This window comes from Pungitius pungitius, chromosome 2 (assembly GCF_949316345.1).
Source record: "Pungitius pungitius chromosome 2, fPunPun2.1, whole genome shotgun sequence".
In the NCBI taxonomy this organism is placed as follows: Eukaryota; Metazoa; Chordata; class Actinopteri; order Perciformes; family Gasterosteidae; genus Pungitius; species Pungitius pungitius.
The window spans coordinates 28,715,811-28,736,160 of record NC_084901.1 but is presented as its reverse complement, the minus strand read 5'-3'; the positions used below and the strand labels follow the sequence as shown (position 1 = coordinate 28,736,160).

At 45.0% G+C, this 20,350-nt stretch overlaps 1 protein-coding gene across 1 annotated transcript in view; it reads right to left on the bottom strand.

Moving 5' to 3' along the window:
• aff2 (AF4/FMR2 family, member 2) overlaps positions 1 to 20,350 on the bottom strand; it is a 126,998-nt gene that overhangs the window by 86,191 nt on the left and 20,457 nt on the right. Inside the window, exons 2-4 of the mRNA XM_037460095.2 lie at positions 12,660 to 12,780; positions 7,547 to 8,180; positions 6,440 to 6,876 (exon numbers count right to left, since the gene is read on the bottom strand). Coding sequence (XP_037315992.2) covers positions 6,440 to 6,876; positions 7,547 to 8,180; positions 12,660 to 12,780 — 1,192 coding nt within the window. The remainder of the gene's footprint in view (positions 1 to 6,439; positions 6,877 to 7,546; positions 8,181 to 12,659; positions 12,781 to 20,350) is intronic.

Here is a 20,350-nt window from a genome sequence, read left to right as displayed (position 1 = left end):
CACACACACACAGACGTATATAGAGTTAGGAACAGCCACTGGCCTGTGTCAGAACCTAATGAATAATACTAAAGAGCGAGCAGTAGGGGTTCACCGTGTATTGTTTGGTACCGCCAAGAGTAATAAAGATTTTTATTACCATATTTTTATGGTCGCCAGACATGAGCCGTTATGGAATAGTCTGATACCTCTTTTTTTATCGTCCAAGATGAAGTTGCCTTGTTATTCATTATATTTTACTGGTGGAGAAGTAGAAGCATTAAGTAGAATGAGCTTCCCGGAGAATAAATGTCACTGCGTTAAAGCCGCGCTGCGCCATCAATCCCATATCAGTACCGTGGTCATTACGGGATTCGTAATTGATTTTGACACAACTTTGATTGGCTTAACGTTGGCCATGATGCTCTTAGGAATGGAGCTTTTGAAGACAGAGGCCCAACCAGGTGGAGTTCTGATGTACGAACCAGAGACTGCATTCAAAAATCGGACGAAGAGGAGATGATGTCATCCTTTGCTTTGTGGGCTGATGTTTTGAAACCGGTAAACAGAAGTGACCATATTAGGACACCTCACCGGAGTGAGGTAAAGACGGTAGTAACCTGTCAATCACAAGGTCGGCCAAAAGATCAGTCAATAAAAAGAACTTATTTTAGAAGGAGCCATCCTGCACATACTTTCACTGTTTTAAGTGCATTTGGCTGAAATAGTTTAATTCATTTCCTTCTGGATACCTCTTCCTCCACTGCTCATACCTCTTTTATTCCAATGTCACAGACCACTCCGGATTGGAACCATGAAGCAAACCCTCGACAGCGCGATGCAAGGACACAGGCTACACGCTGCTGCAGCCGGCGGGGGTGATTGACAGCAGCGACCCCCGCCGTCGGCTATCAGCAGGCGCCGCCCCCCCGGCCTGGAACCTCCGACCTCGCTGCGTGGCCCGGAACATTTAAAAGTCCAGCCGGCCAGCTTTTAGCTGTCATACGTGAAGTGGAGGGAGGGAGGGAGGGGGCGGACATGGGGGCACTCTGGAGGGCCGGCAATGAACACGGCCGGCCTCCTAAAGTGGCGGCAGAGATCGATACTCATCATGCGGCTAATCCGAGCCGAAAGAGATGTAATGGTAATCCTCGGGGGCCTCCAATCACGTCGTCTTCTAGGCGGCGTGGCGGCCGCAATCATAAAATCCTCCGCGCTCGTATGTGCGCTCTCTGAGGTGTGAAAGGAAACGGAGCGATGTACCTTGGACACATTTCAGCTAGACACCCCAGCAGCCCTGCACTGATTTTGATTCCTTGGTGTGTACTATTTTGGTTTCTAGAAGGCCATTTTATGATCATTTAATCCTCGTCGTGTAAGAATTATCATTTCATCGCCCTGTGTGTCTCTGTGGAGGCAATAAGCGGACTTTACAGGGACCTTCATACGCTATCAGAGATACCTGCTGTCTATAGAAATGCAGCGTTGTGTGTGTGTGTGTGTGTGTGTGTGTATGTGTGTGTGTGTACATTCATGTTACGTCTCGGTCGTGAGTTGACAAGCAGCCGGAGGGAAAGAGAGGCCTGATGGGTATTATGCAAATGCTGCCAGCTGTTTGCTGCATTGGCAGGCCCCTCACAACTCTCTTCTAGTTCTTGTGGAAATGAGAACATTCCCGTTGCTGCGCTCTCTCGCCTCTTCTTTTATTTCCTCGGAAGAGGTATTTCTACATGCCGTAATTTCACACACACCCATCTCTCTACGGCGTTCTCACCGCCATTCCCCCGCGGACGCACAGCTATCCGACTGCACGGGGACGGTAAGGAATGGACGAAAAGGCAGAGACCTCTGCAGTGTGAAGTGAATTCTTCCGAGGCTCCGGATCGCCGGCTCAGTGGGAATCCTAAAAGGTTTCATGCTGCAGAGACGTGAACAGGACTCATGTTGACTCTAATTGGCTCCAGTTCATCAAACTCATCAATGCCCGATGTGGCAAATGGAATGCGCAAATTAGCATACGACATCGTCTTGGCACCACCCAACAGGCCACTCCGGGTGACAGGTTTACTCTATTTGCACTTTGCGAGAGGGTCTCAAAGCGAGCGGGATCGGCCGGTTCATTTCAAAAACCTGAACGCGTCTGTCTTTGATCTTTTGGGGTAGGAGCAAAAGAAACATACAAAAAAAGCGCGTTTCAATAAGCCCTGATCACTGAGGTTTCAAGCGGACCTGGTAAATGTGGCGTCCTCTTTTGCGTCTCACCCGCTGCCGAGGAGGGAGGCCCGCCATCGACAGCGCTCAATGATTTGCGCAGCGGGGTCCATCTGAATTCTGCTCCGGCCGACGCCCGCTTCCGCAAGCCGATAAACGCCAGCGTGTCACAGTGCACTGAAGGCCAGCCCTCCTCAGGCGAGGAGGTGGCAGCAGAGGCTTTCTCTGAGAGCGGAATTGATTTGGCTGACGGTCGGCCTCGCGGCGATTACCTAGCGGAGGTCTCAGTCTACCCTGCTTCTTATTTACCGCCACATTAGCAGCGGGTTGAAGAAAAAGAAGAAGAAGAAGAAAAAAAAAAAGGGCCCAGCACGGCAAGCCCTCAAATCGGCGTGAAATTACAGCGGCTCCGTACTCCGAGCCATGTAAATGAAAGTTGTCACAGCGCTGTTGCAAGTGTCACCTGTCACCTGGGTGTTTACCCCCCTCTCTGCTGGCAGACACACACGTTTATCCACTCCACCGGAGTGAGGGGGCAGCAGAGGCAAGTGGCTGTCAGCAGGAGCAGCTCAAAGCGCTTCTGATTCTTCTTCATGATCAGATAAAAAGATAAGATAACCCCTGTTGAAATAGAAGTAATCTATAAGCCTTTTAAATTATGTCACACCCAGGTTAATGGCTATTTTTACATGAAATGTGAATATTATAATATAATATAATTACTAATTAAATTCAGAATGTTTTTATCTTGTTTATCGCTAGTGCCCCCTTCCCCTCCAAGGTCAAGTTCATTAGGTTCATTAGTGCCTGTTCACAACACGTCATCCAAGGTTAGCTTTCCTCTTGAATCGGAGGAAAAAGCTCTCGCATCACACGGGAGCCTCATGCAGGAGGCCAACTGGATTCTAACTGGTGTTGATGTCAGAACTCGCGCTGGTACGTGTGGGTGAATATGCAAAAGACACAGCTAAACATCATAGATAAGGTTCCACGGTAAAAGCATGCGTGTGTGTGTGTGTGTGTGTGTGCTTGTCCAGTACATTTTAGCCTACTGTAACTGTTGGGAAACGATCTGTAGTGTTATTGCTCGCTCTCTTTCTCCCTTACACACACACACACACACACACACACACACACACACACACACACACACACACACACGCGCACACACAGACACTCTGGGAGTAACGGGCTCAGATCAATAATTCTATAATGCTATCAGATGGCTTCCACAGCAGTTTAGGGTCTTGTTGCACACACACACACACACTCTTTGACACGCACTTGGAAAAATACTGATCATTCGCAGCATTGCTGTGAGCCACACAGTGGGTACATTTATTGCACCTGGGCCGAGTTGATAACCATTAAATAGGAACTCAATGGCACAGATGGGCTTGGCGTGATTAGTCTGACCACTGTTACCGAGGGATAAAAATCAATGTCAGATATATATTTAATGTGGTAATATTGGGCAAATACACAAACACTGAGTATTGAACTTTTATTACATAATAATAATAATGTAACTAGGGATATCGGAGTTAACCCATCAACTGTGGTTATATGAGGTGTCATGCATTAAGACAAAAAAGTGTGTGTGGGTGTGTGTAGTTAAATCTCTTGCTTTGTTCCATGTGTTTAGTGAGTAGGAAAGAAAGCAAATAATAAAGCTATCATGATGTAATCACATGTGATAGTAAAACCGTGGAGTTGTTTCACCTGGACACGATATTAGGAAATGATGAGCTCTTCATCCAAACATAACATAACGGTCTCACTCAAAACTGCATTTTATTAGATAAAAAAAAAGAAAATTTGCAGTTGCAAAAGGGTAATAAATAAATGTCATATTGTGCCATAAGTATTTTGATGATACAGTATCGAGGAGCATCTGGCGCTCCCCCCCGGCCCCCCATGGTGTTACCCCCGATACTGTTGACACCAAAATGAGGGTCAGGACTCTCCAAGTGTTCTGTTTTGTCCTCTGCTTTCCCTGTTTGAAGGCGTCCAATAACTCGCCTCCCCAGAACAAACACAGGGATGATAAGGTGCTGTAATCAGTCGCTCATTGTCTCCCTGTATCCCTCCTTGTTCTCCGCTCCTTGCCCCCTTACGTTTCTTATCATCAGTCGCCCCCCTTCGTCTCTCACATCCCTCTCCTCCTCCCCCCCCTCGTTTCCTACATCCAGTTTGCATTTTCCTTCCAATAAATTCTCTCCCCGGAAAATAAATATGAGAGGAGTGGAGAACTAAACGGTGAGCAGGCCGATAGCGGCAGCATCCTTGGTGTGTGGGTGAAAACAAAGTGAGAGAAAAACCACTCACGGCCATGAATGTACTTACTCTCGTTCTCACCCCTCCACAAGAAAGTGTTGAAAGTAAAGTAGATTTTAATTCCCTTTTTGCTTCCTCCTTCCCAGTGCCATATGCTCAAAGCTCCATCTCGGGCTCATTTGGAGTGCTGCATATACACACTCACACACACAAACACACACACACACAAGCTCTATCAAAGCACAGGAACAGCTGGCTTGCTCGATATGGATGACTACTTGGCTGTCAACCACACACATTTGCACACGGACACACACATCACCAAGCCTGGTGTTTCTTGCCATTTTAAAAGGGGAAGTGTGACGGAGAGAGAGTTAAGTAAGTGTGTGTGTGTGTGTGTGTGTGTGTGTGTGTGTGTGTGTGTGCGTGTGAAGGAGTTAGGGATTGTTGACATTCATTTGACATTTCAATCAGCTGAATGTGTGAATATTCTCCATGATATCTGTGAGTAGTTACAAAGGCAGCTTGTGCCACTGTTACACAAGTCAACTACCGATGGCGAAGGCTGCTGTTATTTACCCCCATCGCACCAAGTCACTGTATCCCCTCGGGTGCGAGAGGACGGCAGCAACATTGACATGAGAGTCTGTGTATGTCTATGGCTGTCTGACTGTGCGCTTTGTGGGTCACTTCGTTGGGTCATCATGTTAAGCTTCATATGCTGTCGATGTGCTTCCTAATCGAGTGGGGCTCCAACAACGAATCGATGAAAATGCATCAAATTTGATTATTTAAAAAAGTTGGCGACCAATTTCAATATTGATTTGTTGTGTCGCACGACTATTACGCCACTCAATTAGTCGCAGAGATGTTTGAGTACAAAACGTCGAGTGCAGCGGCGTTAGAGGAAAGGCCAGCGGAGAGACCCGTAGCGTTGTTCTCAGACACATGGCTAAGAGGCAGAGGAATCAGTACGACCTGATGCTGCGTTCCAAACGTGCCGCATGGGCTCTCGGGAGGTCAAATCTGGTCAATTCATGTTCAACAGGCGTGGCTTATCACCCTGAAACGGTTTGCATCGCCCATGGAAGTCATACCATATACGATAGGATAGCTGGTCGGCTCGGATCGGGGACCGGCCATCACGTCATACTTCTCCTCCGAGGGAACTGACAGCGTGCGTTCAAGCACATCCAAACGACTCTTTTAAGAGCCAAACACATGTTGTGATTGAGCAAACTTCCTGTAATATTACTAGAATATAAACAATACAATCGCCCTACACTATAATGTACTATATTCAGTGCAGTGATGGGGTGTTGTAAAAAAGGCCCAGATGCTGTTTATTAAAAGTGCGAGGTCTTTCCTGGACCGGTCCCAATATAAGCCTGAGGATGTACGGCTCGGGGGGGGCGCTGTCTGCAGGACGGGGAGCATTTCAACGCTGATAGGCTATCGTGCTACAGTGTCACGCTATTTTGTCGCCAAAGGTGAAATATGTTAACAGCAAAGCATAAGTCATCCAAAGCGTGGGAGGATTTCACACTAAATAAATCAAAAAAAGTGTGTCAATTGCAAGATATGCAGAAGCATCATGGCATGACACGGGAGCAATACGGTGATGAAAAGCAAGGGGGGTGTAGTTAGCAAGACTAAAGACGTTTTTATTTACCATATATTTTTCAATCTGAGTAATGGTTCTACAGTTTTCTACAGGTTTCTGGAAAGATTCTTATTTGGGCCCTATTTATTGAATTGGTTGAGTTTTAAATTGAGACTGAAGGAGCTGCACTCCTTTTTGCTTGGGATTACTGCGTGGTTTGGACAATATTTAGCACAGAGCGCACTAAGGAAATGTACATAAGTAGGTTACCAAAAGATTTTTGTTCTTGGACTGTTATTTGTGACAGTAGATGATATGAGACGTAATGGCATCGTTACAGCACTGAGGGCTAGTAACGGTGGTTCCTACCTCCCCTGTGTGGCTGAGACTCAGTTTGGGTAGTTTATTCTTGGCGTTCCCAGTATTTCCTCCGTAGGCCTGACTGTTGTTGTTGAACCCCTCCGTGGCCACCAGGGGGGGCTTAAGCTGGGGCGAGTCACTCGGCACCTGGTCCTGGCCATCCATTGGGCGGACGTACGCCGTCGGCTTCTGCTGAATGGCGTATGGCTTCCCCGACAGGCTACCGGGTGGGAAGGTGGGGGTGGTCAGCCCAGACGTGGGAGTGGTTAGACCAGGGGTGGGCGTGGTCAGAACCGACGTGGAAGCCAGCGGGGAAGAGGACATCGAGAGGTGGGACCCGGCCTCGTTTTCATATGGTGAGGATTTAAAATGTCCACAGTTTTCCGTGTTACTGGAAGACTTGAAATGGGCTCCGTCCATGGCGGACGATCGGAAATTGCCACCATCTGCGAAAGAGAACGGAAAGAGAGAAAAAGTAAAAAATATAAAAATAAAATATCTTACTGTGCTGTGTGCTGTCGGAATTAAACAAAACTACCTCTCCCAGATGGATGAACCAATCAAACAATGAAAGTAAATGATGTGGTTGGAGATCAACTGAAAGATGCGGTTCATCATCGTATGCAGATGTTCAAAAGGTGATGGAGTCTGTTTGACATTAAAATGATTCATCAGCACTCTTGGCTCCATCCCATACAAATATTTACCCATGAATATCAAAACCCATGAAGCAGCATGTGCCAGTTTTAAGTAAACAACACAGTTATAGTTTTTGGAAGAGATGAAGAGACAAGACGGCATGTCATGTTGTTTAGATTGTCATCATAAAGACTCAATTAGAATGGAAATATATGTTCTTGGTCGCGTAGTTTTAATTTGCAATGGACAGTGGATTCAACCCATTTGAATGGAGCTGCGTGCCACGAGTTTGTTGAGTTTTTTCTGTGCTTCTCATTGTGCAAGACTTGACATAGAGACAGCCCGCTCTGAAGAGAACCAACCTGACTGTTTCCTGTTATGCTAAGCTAACTAGCTGCTGTTTATACAGATAGCATACAGAAAATGAACGCGTCGTGTCCAACTTATTCCTTTGAAACCCTTCAGTGTGGGACGTACCTGGAAGAGGAAGGTTTTTTGAGGGGAGTGAAGAGTGCCTTCTCCCTGAGGAAGATAAGGAAGAGGAGGACGAAGTGGAGGAAGAAGGACTTGAGTCGCCTTTGAGACCGAGTTCATCTTTGAGTGAGATGAACAGCTCGTCGTGCCGTTGCATCTGCTGCTCCTCCAGCAGGGACATTTTCCCTCTTCCACTTGCGGCCGGCGTGATTGGCCCCATCCCCTGAACCACGCTTCCCCCTTGGGCGCCTGGCCCGTGGCCGGCCCTAGACCAGTCCACGGAGCTCTTTTTCGAGTTCTGATGGGGGATTCCCGTGGTGCAGGTGGCTGACGCGGCCGTGGCGGGCGGCTGCATAGAAGTTGAAGATGAGGAAGATGGGTTTGCCGTCCTCTTGTCGCCGCCTCCCTCTGCCCCTCGTCCTCCTGCGGCTCCTCCTCTCGGGTCCTCGTTGAAAAGCTGGCACTCCGCGGCGGGCCTCTCCGCGGCGGACGGGGTCGGAGTCTGCAGGTTGTTGCTGCCTTTGGGGATTCCCACCAAGTGGCTCTGGTTAGAGTGGCTGGTTAACAGGTCTTTCATTTCCTCGTAGGAACCCAGCGTGTTCTGGACGCGACTGGCCAGCGCGTCACCTTTATTAGTCTGCAACGAAGAAAAAAAGACAAGAATGAAGAAGAAGGGGGAGAGAGAGAGAGGAACATTAATTAAGTCTTTAAATTTCTTTCTCTTCAGGCTTGATGAAAAGCCCTCTTTATTCAACCGGAGAGACGGATGGGGTCACCACTGACCAGACATCAGGACTAGATGATTAATTGGAACACATGCCACTCTTAAGAGGGTATCGTCCTGGGCTGCTGCACTAATACGAATGGGGCAGGAATCATTATTAGCCTGACCCCACATTCTCCAGCAATCATGGCTTGGAGGACAGCACTGATGTACAGCGAAGTGGCACCTTCAGCTGCGCCAACGCCAACATGTTCCTCAGAATAGCTCGAGTGTTCCTTTAGTGTCGCCCACTGACAGCTTCATTAATGATGGAGCTGCACGTTTTGGAAAAAGCACAAGGGCAGTCAGCGGGGGGGGGGGGGGGGGGGTTTCACTCTGTCTATATTTGGAACGAATTCTCCCAAAAAATACATTTAAAAAAGGCTATGGAAGAGGAGGGAGAAGTGAAGAGCGACAGATTATCATCCTCTGTTCTTTGACATTCCTTTTCTACCTCAGTGACAAATAAGTGAAGGCAATATATTAATCATGGGCCGAGTCTAAATTATTCAAGATCTGCAGCCTATAATTTAATCGTGACATTTCCTCATGCATCGCAGACGACTACTGAATCAGATCCATTTGAAACTTGGCTCTGGAGTTTTACTGTACAGAACTTTTTGAGTGGGTTGATTGATGGATCCGTCCATACGGGCGAGCTGTCTGACACAGCATCCACTACTAACCCCTACCCCTACCCTGTCAAACATGAAACCGGAGGAGAAAAGTGTTGACCGGTACAACTAAAGAAACACCCCCCCCCATATACGTTTCATTAACTGCATCTGGCTGAAATAATTTGGGGGGTTGTGTTTTTCTCAAATTTACGGACACAATTCACAGGACCATCTCGTGGCTGAGCAATAACTTGAAATGAATAGCGAGATGATTCTCCTCATTTCAGACTTAATATGCTTTTGAAGCTCTTACTAATAATTCTCCTTCCCACTCACACTCTTTCTGTTTGGTAGACGACAACCTGAAATGATTAAGATATCGGCGGATAACCCTTATGTTGGACATAGATTTCAGATCTCGGTAACTATTAGATTACTAAATCAGAACGAAACACCAGGTAAAAGTTCCGTGAGGACACACACTTTAAACCTCAAGTCAAATCAATATGGCTGAAAGCAGCATTCATCTCCTACACCATGTCTTACTTTATCCTCATTTCTACCTTCTAATAAAGCAGAAGGAAAACAAAAAGACACAGGGCTTTTCATAAGAGAGGAGAGAATCGCTTTAAAATAATCTCAACAGATGTCATGTCAGCATTTGCGTGCACACATATACACACACACACAAACACTCCACACCGTGGCGAGCCAAAGTTAGCTGTGAATAAATTAGCTTATCTCTTCTCCATCTTGTGCTCATGAATAAAAGATCTGGTGGCTGAAGAGGAACAGAAAACACATTTACAAAGAGGCAAAATGGAAAACAGAGGAGGAGAGGATGAATACCTATAAGTGTGTGTGTGTGTATGTGTGTGTAAATAGATCATCCCAAATAGCTGCTAACAGCATAACGCTCTTTAACAGGATTAGAAGAGGGATTAGCTAATAGCTGACAGAGAGAATGAACACTGTAGAGAGAGAGACGGAATGACTGAACGAGTGAGGAGAGTGACGGACACGCCGTGGATACAGAGAGAGAGAGAGAGAGAGAGAGAGGTGAACAGACAAACGAGAGAGGGACCAAGCATGATAACACCATTCTGTAAAGTCCTACGTGATAATGGAAAGGGGCTGATACAAATCTTTAAAGGAGGAGCAGTTGAGTAAGTTCAGTGAGCAATTCCACTCAAGAGAAAGTGCAGTGAGCATGTACAGGACCCGGTAAAGCAACACCCTGAGATGAAAAAATAAATTAAGAAATGAAAACATTGTTATGGTGGCAAATGTGTGGGTAAAAAAGAGTGGTCAGGTAGAAGCGGACTGTTGAACACTACAGGTAGGGTTGCCAACCGTCCCGTATTACCCGGGACATCCCGAATTATGGGCAATTTTGATTTGTCCCGGCCGGGACAGCTCCAGTCCCGATTTCCAATCACAGCCTGCTGAGTCAATGACGCGCGAAAAACTCCCGGTTGTTGTGAAGTTGTGCGCTGCTCATTGTGCAAGCCGGCCCCCGCGACCGCTAGCACCCCCGCGCCCCCCTCCCACCCCCCCCCGACCGCTAGCACCCCCCCTGGCAGCCCGCGAAAGTGTCCCTGATTTGGGGTTGGGAGAGTTGGCAACCGTAACTACAGCATCAACCATTTACGAACCATGCAGTCAGTTCTGTTTGAATTCAGTTTACATTTGTGAGTGATACTTCACTTTTGAATTGAAGAAGGACGTAGAAATCCTCAGCACAGCGGCCCACTGAAAGAGTCTGACACACGGGAAGCCTTGAAAATCTCGAGCGCTGTCTGCAACTTTGCTTCCGTCCGTCTAAGTGAGTAAGGGTGAACCTAGCAGCTAACGGCATAGACGGTGGCCTCGTTTGGCAGCTAATGGTGTAGATGAAGTGGGGGTCGACCCAAAATCATGTCACGTCACACGTGCGCGATCGGCCGCGGGAGTTAAAGGAAAACTAATGCTAATCAGCAATCCTTGCTTACTAACGGACGCATTTACTTTCATTCCAAAGCAACCCGGGCCGACTCCAATCAGTGCGAGTCGTCCAGTAAGGTAGAACAAGAATGTGCCGAATGGTTGAGACGGTTCCCTCCTGACCATGTTTTTTTATATCCACTTGTTTCGCGCTTGCGAGCTGTAAAAGTGGCCACCGCTGGTGTAGATGGTGGGTTCTGCTAGCAGCTAACAGGGGGGGGGGGGCGGTGTGTTTGGCTAGCAGCCCTCCACACTTTTCATTTTGTTAGCCTCCAAATTTTGTTGGAAGCTAGCAAAGTGCACAGTGTATTTGTCCAGCACTTGCTTAATTTAATGCTTAAATAAAGAAAAAAAGGTATTTTGCTTCTATCACTGTAATAATCTAACCTCCAAAGGTCCAGCCTGCCCTCACACACACACACACACACACACACATCTTGACCTAACCTCAGCACCATTCATTAGTAGGAAACAATTAGTTGGAGCGTGGAGGCACCTTGGATTAGATTCATTATGCGAGCGAACAAGCTCTCGTGTGCCGCTGACGCCCGAGCAGCGTCTCAGCCAGAAGCCCCCCGTGTCCTCTGCGTTCAGACACAACAGCCGTTAAACACTGTCGAGATTCAACACCAGTCCATCCCAAGGTCGATGTGATTCGCGGCATAACTGAGCGTTGAAGTGCCCGACGGCGGCAAATGAGAGTTAACAAACCAAAATCAATTGTATACACAGGGCCGGCAGAGGGGCCGTGGACTTCATGCATGGCGGGTTCACTTACAGCTCGGGGGAAGAAATAAAACGATGGTACCCTCGAGTGCCTCAGAACGGAAAGGCCCACTGCCTCATGCTCGAGGAAGTAAATCTACCGGCCCCAGGAGAGGAAGAAACCCCAATAGCCTGTGAACATCCATTTTCCATCATCGGCTTAAGCGTACGCTAAAGAAACTGGGTCATGGGTCAGCAAAACATGTTTGGGTAATTGTTGGGTAGCAATAACATTTTAAACGGCTTGCTTGCATAGGGCAATATTGTTTCCCCTTTGAGGCTAAAATGAAAAGAGCGGCTGATATGAAGGAGAGGGGCACCTCCTTGATGATGAAGACGTTGTTAATTCTCTCCAGTTTCCCCCCCGAATCCGATTCTGGTGTCAGGTATGACCGCTCTCCTCCCACAGAGATACAGAAACTTAGTAGCCGAGCAAAGAGAGAATACTCACTTTTCAGTTGACCTTTCTAATAAAGTATTGGTTAAATGATTTGATCAGTCTATGAGATTAATATTTTCCAACTAAAGTCAAATGGCTGATAGAAAAAATAAAAAAGTAGAAGGAGAGGAAGAGATACAAGGACGTCTGGATGTATATGACAGGATGGCCAGAGCATGTGATGTAAAACAGGTGATTGGGGCTTCATTATTGCCCTAATACCCCAACTCCCCTGGAGCTACGCACCCTGTCTAATGGGGCCTTATTATGGAAGTGTAGGAAACTATAACGCTCACATGGTATACTCCAAAATCACCAGAGCACCAACCCATCTAAAACTAAATAATCAACCCGCTGTTTCTCATTAATAATGAATTATGCAACGGAACAATGTTTTAAAATAATTAGTACTGTTCATAATATATACTGTTGTTTTTTGTAGTATATATTTCTTTAGAAACGTTACAGAGAAAGCAAACAAGCTTATTCCTAAAATTGTGTAGTGTAAATGATCTATTTATAAGCTATTAATCAATCAACCTCTCTTACTTTGTAAGGTTCTCCGAATAGGTTGAATCCGGTTGAGAACAGGTCTTCATCCTGTTGGACCTCCTGGTTCCTCCTCTCCCACTCCCTCCTCTTCAGGGCGCTGCGATCCGACTCCAGATGACTGGGGGGGGGGGGGGGGGGGTCACACAAAAAGAGAAGAGAAGCTTGTTAGCACCCCTCACTGAGGCCAACACGCCGCCTGCCATCGGACCCGCTGGTTATTTTAATTTGTGTTTTATGTATCTGCATGACTGAGTTGACCCTGTCAAGCCGTTAAAGGCTACCATTAAAAAAATTAAAAAAACAAAATAAAGAGTAACTCAGGTCAGTTCAAAATGACTCAAACCCAAGAGAGAAAGAGAACAACATGAAAGAAAGCTAAAGACTGGTTTAAGCTCCAAAGTGGCAGCAAACAACAACTGAAGAGAAAAACATCAAACTAGATTTAAAATAGATTTGGTGTTGAACTTATTAAACCCGTCTCTGGACGGGACACGGCCTCCTTTCACCTCCCTGTCCTACACATGCTGTCTTAAAACATCCCACAATAACCTCTTCCCTTTCACACCCATAAACGGTTACCTCAGTCAAGTGTCATCTCACGTTCATTTGAACCTCCATCGATGTGATTGAGAGCTTATTTTTAGTTGAGACTTTTGAGGGAAATCTGGCGGTCGTGAATTGAATGTGTACCGGCTGTCTGAGACTCTCACAGGGTGCTCATCCCCTGCTACCACAGACCCGTATGCTGGGAGCTACGGCCCGGCTCACAAGCTTCCGTCTGCCGAAGGAAACTTATTTCATTGCTTTGTTTTGTCAAAACAAGATCAGCCAAGGTTAATATATTTCAAAATTCATGAGGAATGGTACTAAAGGTTTTGTTTTGGAGTTGAACTTCCTGTTTGCTGCAACAACGTCTGGTGCGAAAGAGGAAAAAAAACAATGTCCACAATGCAGAAAAATAACCCTCTTATATATCTCTGGGATCCGCATGCAGCGGGGGCTAGCGAGGCAATTAGCTTAGCATAAATACTGGCTAACACAGTTAAAAGTGTGCTCTGAATATCACCTGGAAGGCTGCAAACTCTTAGTATCTCATGTACTCACACAAACTGAAATTTAAACATGACAATGTGTTTTGTGCTCCAAAAACAAATGGCTCGTGGAAACGACGGCTTTCCCCTGACTCCAGTCTTTACGCTAAGCTAAGCCAACCCCTTTCAGCTGAGCTTCTCATCGACTTCAAAGAATTTAAATTGAAGAGATCCCCGGGAATAAATGAGCTTTAACTCTTCCCGTAGTCACAGACTACATGTTGGTCCGCCATGAAAAGATTGTTAGCGCTTGATGGTAACAGCCAACGGCGAAGAAAATGATTGGACGCTGGTATGGAGGGAAAAATAGAGCGGGCTTTTAAAAAAAATGTATTTCCTTACGTTGTCTGCTAGTATTTTTTTCTCCTTCCTTTCATTCACCCGACGTCACCCTTAAACTTCCTCAGTCACAAGCCATCCCTGAGAAACCCTACAAGCTGGCAGCCAACCTCAGGAGAACAAAGCGCGCGAGTTATTGAACACGATGCTGTGGCCCGCCGACCCCGTAGAGAGGGTCTTGGTTTCATCACATCTCCCCCCGCGAGACAGGCTGGCTAATTAGCATTCAACACAATTAAAAGAGACCCCCCTCTCTTTTGGTCTAATAGGCCTTCAACAATAATCCTGTCAGCAAGTTTTGAGTGGGAGGGAGAAGGAGCGGAGAGGCAACAAGAGGAAAGAGAGGAGAAGAACAAGAAGAAAAAGACCCATGGGACAGAAAAAGAATTTCAGGGCAACCGTTTTTTTACGGTTTCTAAAGAATAGAAAAATAACAGAGTGATGAAAGACAAGAGGGGAGAGGCGAGGGAGAGGAAGGTAGAAGAGTATGGAAAAGGAAGCGCAAGAGAAGATAGCTGTGGGAATACCGGAGCAAAGTGATTGGCAGGTGAGGTGTGTGTGCGTGGATGTGATCGCCGTGTGTGTGCTGGGACCGCTCGCCGACAGGAAGATAGCTGACGGAGGTGTCAGTATGACACACACACACACACACACACCACGGATCAGTGTCTCTGTCACGTATTAGACGTTGAAACAAGGGGAATCAGGTCAGGCGAGGTAATTAACACATGCAGGATTTACTTCCACACCTGTGTGACTCTACCAGTCACACGCAGGTTAAACTGCCACTCTGTTTTTCGCAGCTCGATGAATGTACTTTGTGAACAGCGCTAAGATCAGCCAGGTCAGTGGGACTGTTTAACAACAACAGGTGGAAATAGGCTTTAACTTGATGCCAAGCTGCGTGTGGCTCAAACTCTCTTTCAAGTAAATAATTATGCAGAAAGTGAGTCAAGGGAATCGGGGTGTTGCCGGGGGGGGGGGGCTGTTCAAGTGGTGCTTGGAGCCCGTCTTTAATTCTACCACCACGACAGGAAGAGGTGAAGGTAGCAAGGTCTTGGCTCGGGGAGTCTTCCCATCAGGGATCCAGGATTGTGTAATGGGATGGTGGCCCTCCATCAACTTCACTCAGCTATGAAATAAAAAAAGTGACCCGCAGTTATTGACCTAGCCAGAATCCACAGTCAGTCCTTCAGTCAGTCTTAAACGCTACTTGACAGACAGATCTAACACAACTATGTCTTATTACTAGACTATACCTTAATGCATTGGGGGGGTCGCAGTTTTGTGTGCGGTTGAGGGGTCTTAAAATGTCCCCTTATCCTCAAAAGGGCCGCTAACAGAAACAGGTTAGGAACCACGGCCTTAATCACTCATGTATTTGTCCAAAAGACATAGTGTATGGTCACTGGCGGATGGTGGAAAATGTTCCAGGTAGGGCATCAAATCAATTTCAATTCAATTTGAATGCAAAATAATTAAGGTTTCAAAAACACTACTTTGCAGTTAAATACTTAGTATTCATTGCAACATGAAAAAAGCAGTAAATAACACTACAAAATAAATAAGAAATAAAAAAAATAATAATAATCTTGTCACCGTCAAATGAAAATTCAGTATTATATATAGTATTGAATATGAATTATCAGAAAATAATCAGTATGATGAGTAATACGTATAGTTGTACAGTCGTCCTGTCTGCTTTAATGTTGAGAAAATCTGCACTCTTTCAGTGTTTCACATATTTTCTGGGGTTGTTGCTAGAGGCAGGTCGATTTGTAAAAGTTGCTAAATGCATTGTGATGCCATTGTGTGATGAATTCAAAATAACGTAACCCTAATTGACTGTCCATCTTGATAAGAAATATGATTTGACGTTTGTCAATGTGATTTGTTTGTTCATTATTAAGTAATATCAACACATTTTATATGAATTACAACAACACAACATATTGAATTATTGAACAATAACACATTACATATTATTGAATAAGTATATATTTTATTCTTACTAACTAGTAAACCTACACATTCTGAACCTTATAGGTTTAAGCAGTCTATTGGTAGTTAGATATCGTGCTATCAAACTGATCAACTGTGCACGAGGCGTCTTCCAGCTGCGGAGCGCCTGCTGTTCAAGTCAGTCACAATGCCAGGCACATGTGGTTTTTGTATCATTCAGAGGGAAAATGTGTGCATTTTTGCATTTGAGTCACCTTAAAAAAGTTGCTAAAAGTGGCAAATATATTTTTTTTTAAATAACTAAATTTGTTGCTAGGTGCCTTTTGAGAAAAATGTTGCAAGGGTAGCCTGATGTTTCTGAATCTAGCAACAAAGTTGCACTCTTAGTTTCCTCCAGTCCTTATAAGAATGTGCATGCTTGGGGTAAATCAAATTTTCCCTCAGGCTGAGTCTATTTAAGAATGCTGACGGCTAATTTGTACATCATACATTTTTTTATTTTAATTGGCAATTGGCTAAAGTGCTTCTGCCGGCAATCTTGAGAAACAAAACCCCTAAAAAGACAGGACGTGCGTATGACAGGCAGGTAAAGCATATATTTTATAAACCGAAATATAGACACAAATATTTTATACAATTTAGTATAATCTTTTCTATTCCTTTTGGTACGGCGCCCCATTGACTTCTATCGGCCAGCCTCCACATTAACTATTTCACAGCTGTTTATCCTTCCTGGGGTGTCAAAGTTATGACCCGGCCCACTCCGTCTGTGATTGGCTGCTCCCCGTTGCATCCGTTGTTTTGCTTGGGGAGGTTTAGGCATGGGGAGTGAGATTGGCGAGTGTCAGGAGCCAATCAGAGGTTGTGTAGGGCGGGTTTGAAAAAAATAGCTAAGGGGTTTCCATGTTATTAACCTTTTACTGTTTGTTTAGCACTTTAGTTTTTAGATCTTGCTACTTTAAAACTACCTCTGAATTAAAGTTAATTTGTAGACTCTAAAGAGGCTTTCAAGCACTAAAACACAGGGATTTTGTCTATGCACGGAACCAACAAAAAATTCTCTATGTATTGTTGCATTAAATTGAGACATACGGTGTTGGAAGTGATTAGCTTTAGTCATGACCCAATAGCCAGGTCAGTCACATAAAACGACACTTTTAGGTTTCAATACCTCAGGGAATATGAATAAAAAATCTGTAGGCTGTGTTTTGCCTCCATGCGTATGTTTTCTCTTAATGTGCTGTGCTTTAACTCTTCAGAGCCACCGACGTTTCATCCACATCAGAAAGAAAATCTATAGAGCTATAGATATTAAAATACTATCCGTGTCCCAAATCCTCACATTCTGTTTTTGATCATATTACATTACATGTCATTTAGCTGACACTTTTATCCAAAGCAACCTACATTTCATTTCATTTCATGCGCCCGGGGAGCGTGTCTTGCTCAGGGACACTTTGACACGGGACGTGGAGAAGCCCGGCTTTGAACCGCCAACCTTGCGGCGCACCTTCTCTACTCCATGCGCCACCGTCGCCCCTCATGACAGAAAGGAGGAAAGAAGGGAGGAACGACACCGGGATGGATAGATGGTGGACAGACGGACAGACAGATGGGTTTGGTGGGGGATTATTACCAGTGGTGACATCCGCAGTGGGCATGCTGTCCATGTTGATATTTTCTCTGAATACAAATGTAGCAACGGCAGCTTTCTTTGCCACCACTCGACTTTCCTTCTGTGTGTGTGTGTGTGTGTGTGTGTGTGTGTGCTGAAGTAATGCTGATGGCCAGAGTAAACTCAGCAGAGCTATACTGTGCTCCCCTGATGGCTAAACACCGGCCTCTGAAACAAAGCATCACCACCCTCTCGTTTACTTTCACGTCTTCAGTAACGCGGCCGAGGGCCCGGGTGCCCAATAGCAAGCAGGTCTGCCTTTGGACTACTTTGCATGGGTTTTAATAGCAATGGCACCGTCCCCAAATCACAGCGTTTAGTATGATTTATAATATTTACTATTATTTATTTTTTTTAAAGAAAAGAAGTGTCTTTTCTAACACAGCGCACAGCAGCCGGATGCTGAGGCCGGACTGGGTTGAGCATGAAGAGGCTTCTGCGTGCCGTCGTTGGGAGAGGAAGAGAAAAGCTCCGCTCTGCGTATGTCATCATGAGGGTTTCTGGAGCTGCTTCATTGAAAATCAACTGGAGCCTGACTGTGTGGACTCAGGCTGCATTTACGTCTCACAGGAATAACTGTCAGAGCAGTTCAAGGAAGCCGCCTGGAATTATTTTTCAAAATCGTTTTGAAACAGCGAAGACATGTTGTCAACAGGCCAATGGAACCCTGAAAAAAAAAAAAAAAGCCAAACCAACTAATGTGGATGTTCAGTCACTGGGTTTTTCTGTCAACGGAGTTATGGTTTTCACGGTAAATTGCTAATTGTTCTCATGAAAAGAAACAGGTCCAACAGTTAATTCCTTGTGTTTTAGTGGAGAAGGTATCTACCTGGTGTTGAAGACGACTGTCTCCTAGTGATCACAGCCACAGTGAGGCTGTGGTAGTCACTAGGTCTTGATATTTCAAAAGTAAGAAGAAACGAGAAGAACAACACGGATAAAATTATTCGGCCATGTTTTTCCATAAATGCTTCTTTGGAATTACATTAATTATATAAAAACTCAGGCTGACTGAGCACTTATTTTAGGGATATTATGTAAATAGTTTTTCCTTTTGCTCACTTAAAATTTCTAACCCAAAGGACTATACACAGGTCCTAAATTGTACCAATTGCCAAAATAATTTATAGAAGTAACTGTACAAATCAATAATCAATGCTAGATAGTTAGATTGCAAATTGGATTGGTGTTTATGTTTGGTGCGTGACAATGCCTTTATTGGTCCGATAAAGTGTCCATGCAAGCTGATTATTATTCCCATTATTCCAGGGTTTAGACAAATTTGTGATTTAAAATGATATTCTTTACAATTGCCTATTTGCTACAGCCATCCCTCTTTGCTTCTTCCCACAGAGAGTCCCTAATTAACCGATTTAACTTTTTTAAATTCACCCGAGAGGGAGTTTTACCCCAAGACATACGATTCCTTTATCTATCCATCTAAATTGCAGCGAGCTAATTACTTCCCGACGGCAAGTTCCCCGACGCCGCAGACTCGTGCCTATTAATTATTCCACATTGCATTTTGTGAATTATCTTAGTCCATACCACCAACTGAGGTCACCTGCCCTGTAACAAGTTGAACAGGCATGAGTCTCCTTTTTGGTCCTTTGTGTCCAACCAAAATCCTGTAGCATAACATGCGATCAGGCAGTGCACCGAGCTTTGCACTGAGCTTTGCTCCAAGGCGCTGAAAACAAAACAACAACAAAATGCCTTTAACTAGCTAAATCTTTTATATTTTAACACGTGAATGGATTATGTTTTGCATCATATAACTTCCGGGGGTGCAGTCCATGTCTAAAATGATGATTGGATGGGTTAGCTGTTAGCAACCTAATGTTAGCTATGTAGTTAGGTGTGGCTAAGGTACTCAATTACACTTAATAGCTTACTGCATGACTTTTTGACATTCCACTATAACTCAAGCTACCTGCTCACAAAGATCTACATTGATGATTGATACCCATTGATGTCTCACGTCCCATTGGCTGTATCCTCGGTTTTTGGTTTAGCAGCTTATAAAAAATACTATTATGTTTTTTACACTATTGGGTTTTTTTAGTCACTTTTTTCTGTTGACCGACAGATAAGCGGAGGACGCGTCAGGCAACACAAATTGAACCTTATTACACTCAATCGGGTCTCCGGGTCTAAAGAAGCCAATGTTGTTTGTTCCAGAAACAGAAAACTTCCAGTGAAGACGATGTAGCTTTGTTAACATTCACAAAACAGTCCAACTTGATGGCACAACTAACGAGAGAGGCATCTTACTTGACATCAAAGTTTTAACCCACGCTTTTACCTTCGACTCGTTTGACAGTACTTTATTAAAGGTTGCTTTAAAATGAACCATTCTATTAGTCAAACTATTTTTACAAGTGAAACACGGTCGATTATTATACCTCGTATAATAGTGGTGTTTGGTCATTTTCAATCTTTGTATTGTATTTAGCCATTAAAACCAGGCGGTTCAATTAGGAAGAATGCGTAGCATGTGTGTGTGTGTATGTGTATGTGTGTGTGTCGCGAGTGGGAGAGAACGGGTAGAGCAACTTTTTTTGGAATGACAGGGAGAAGTGAGGGGGATAATGAGAGGAGGTGGAAGAGGAGGAGGCAGG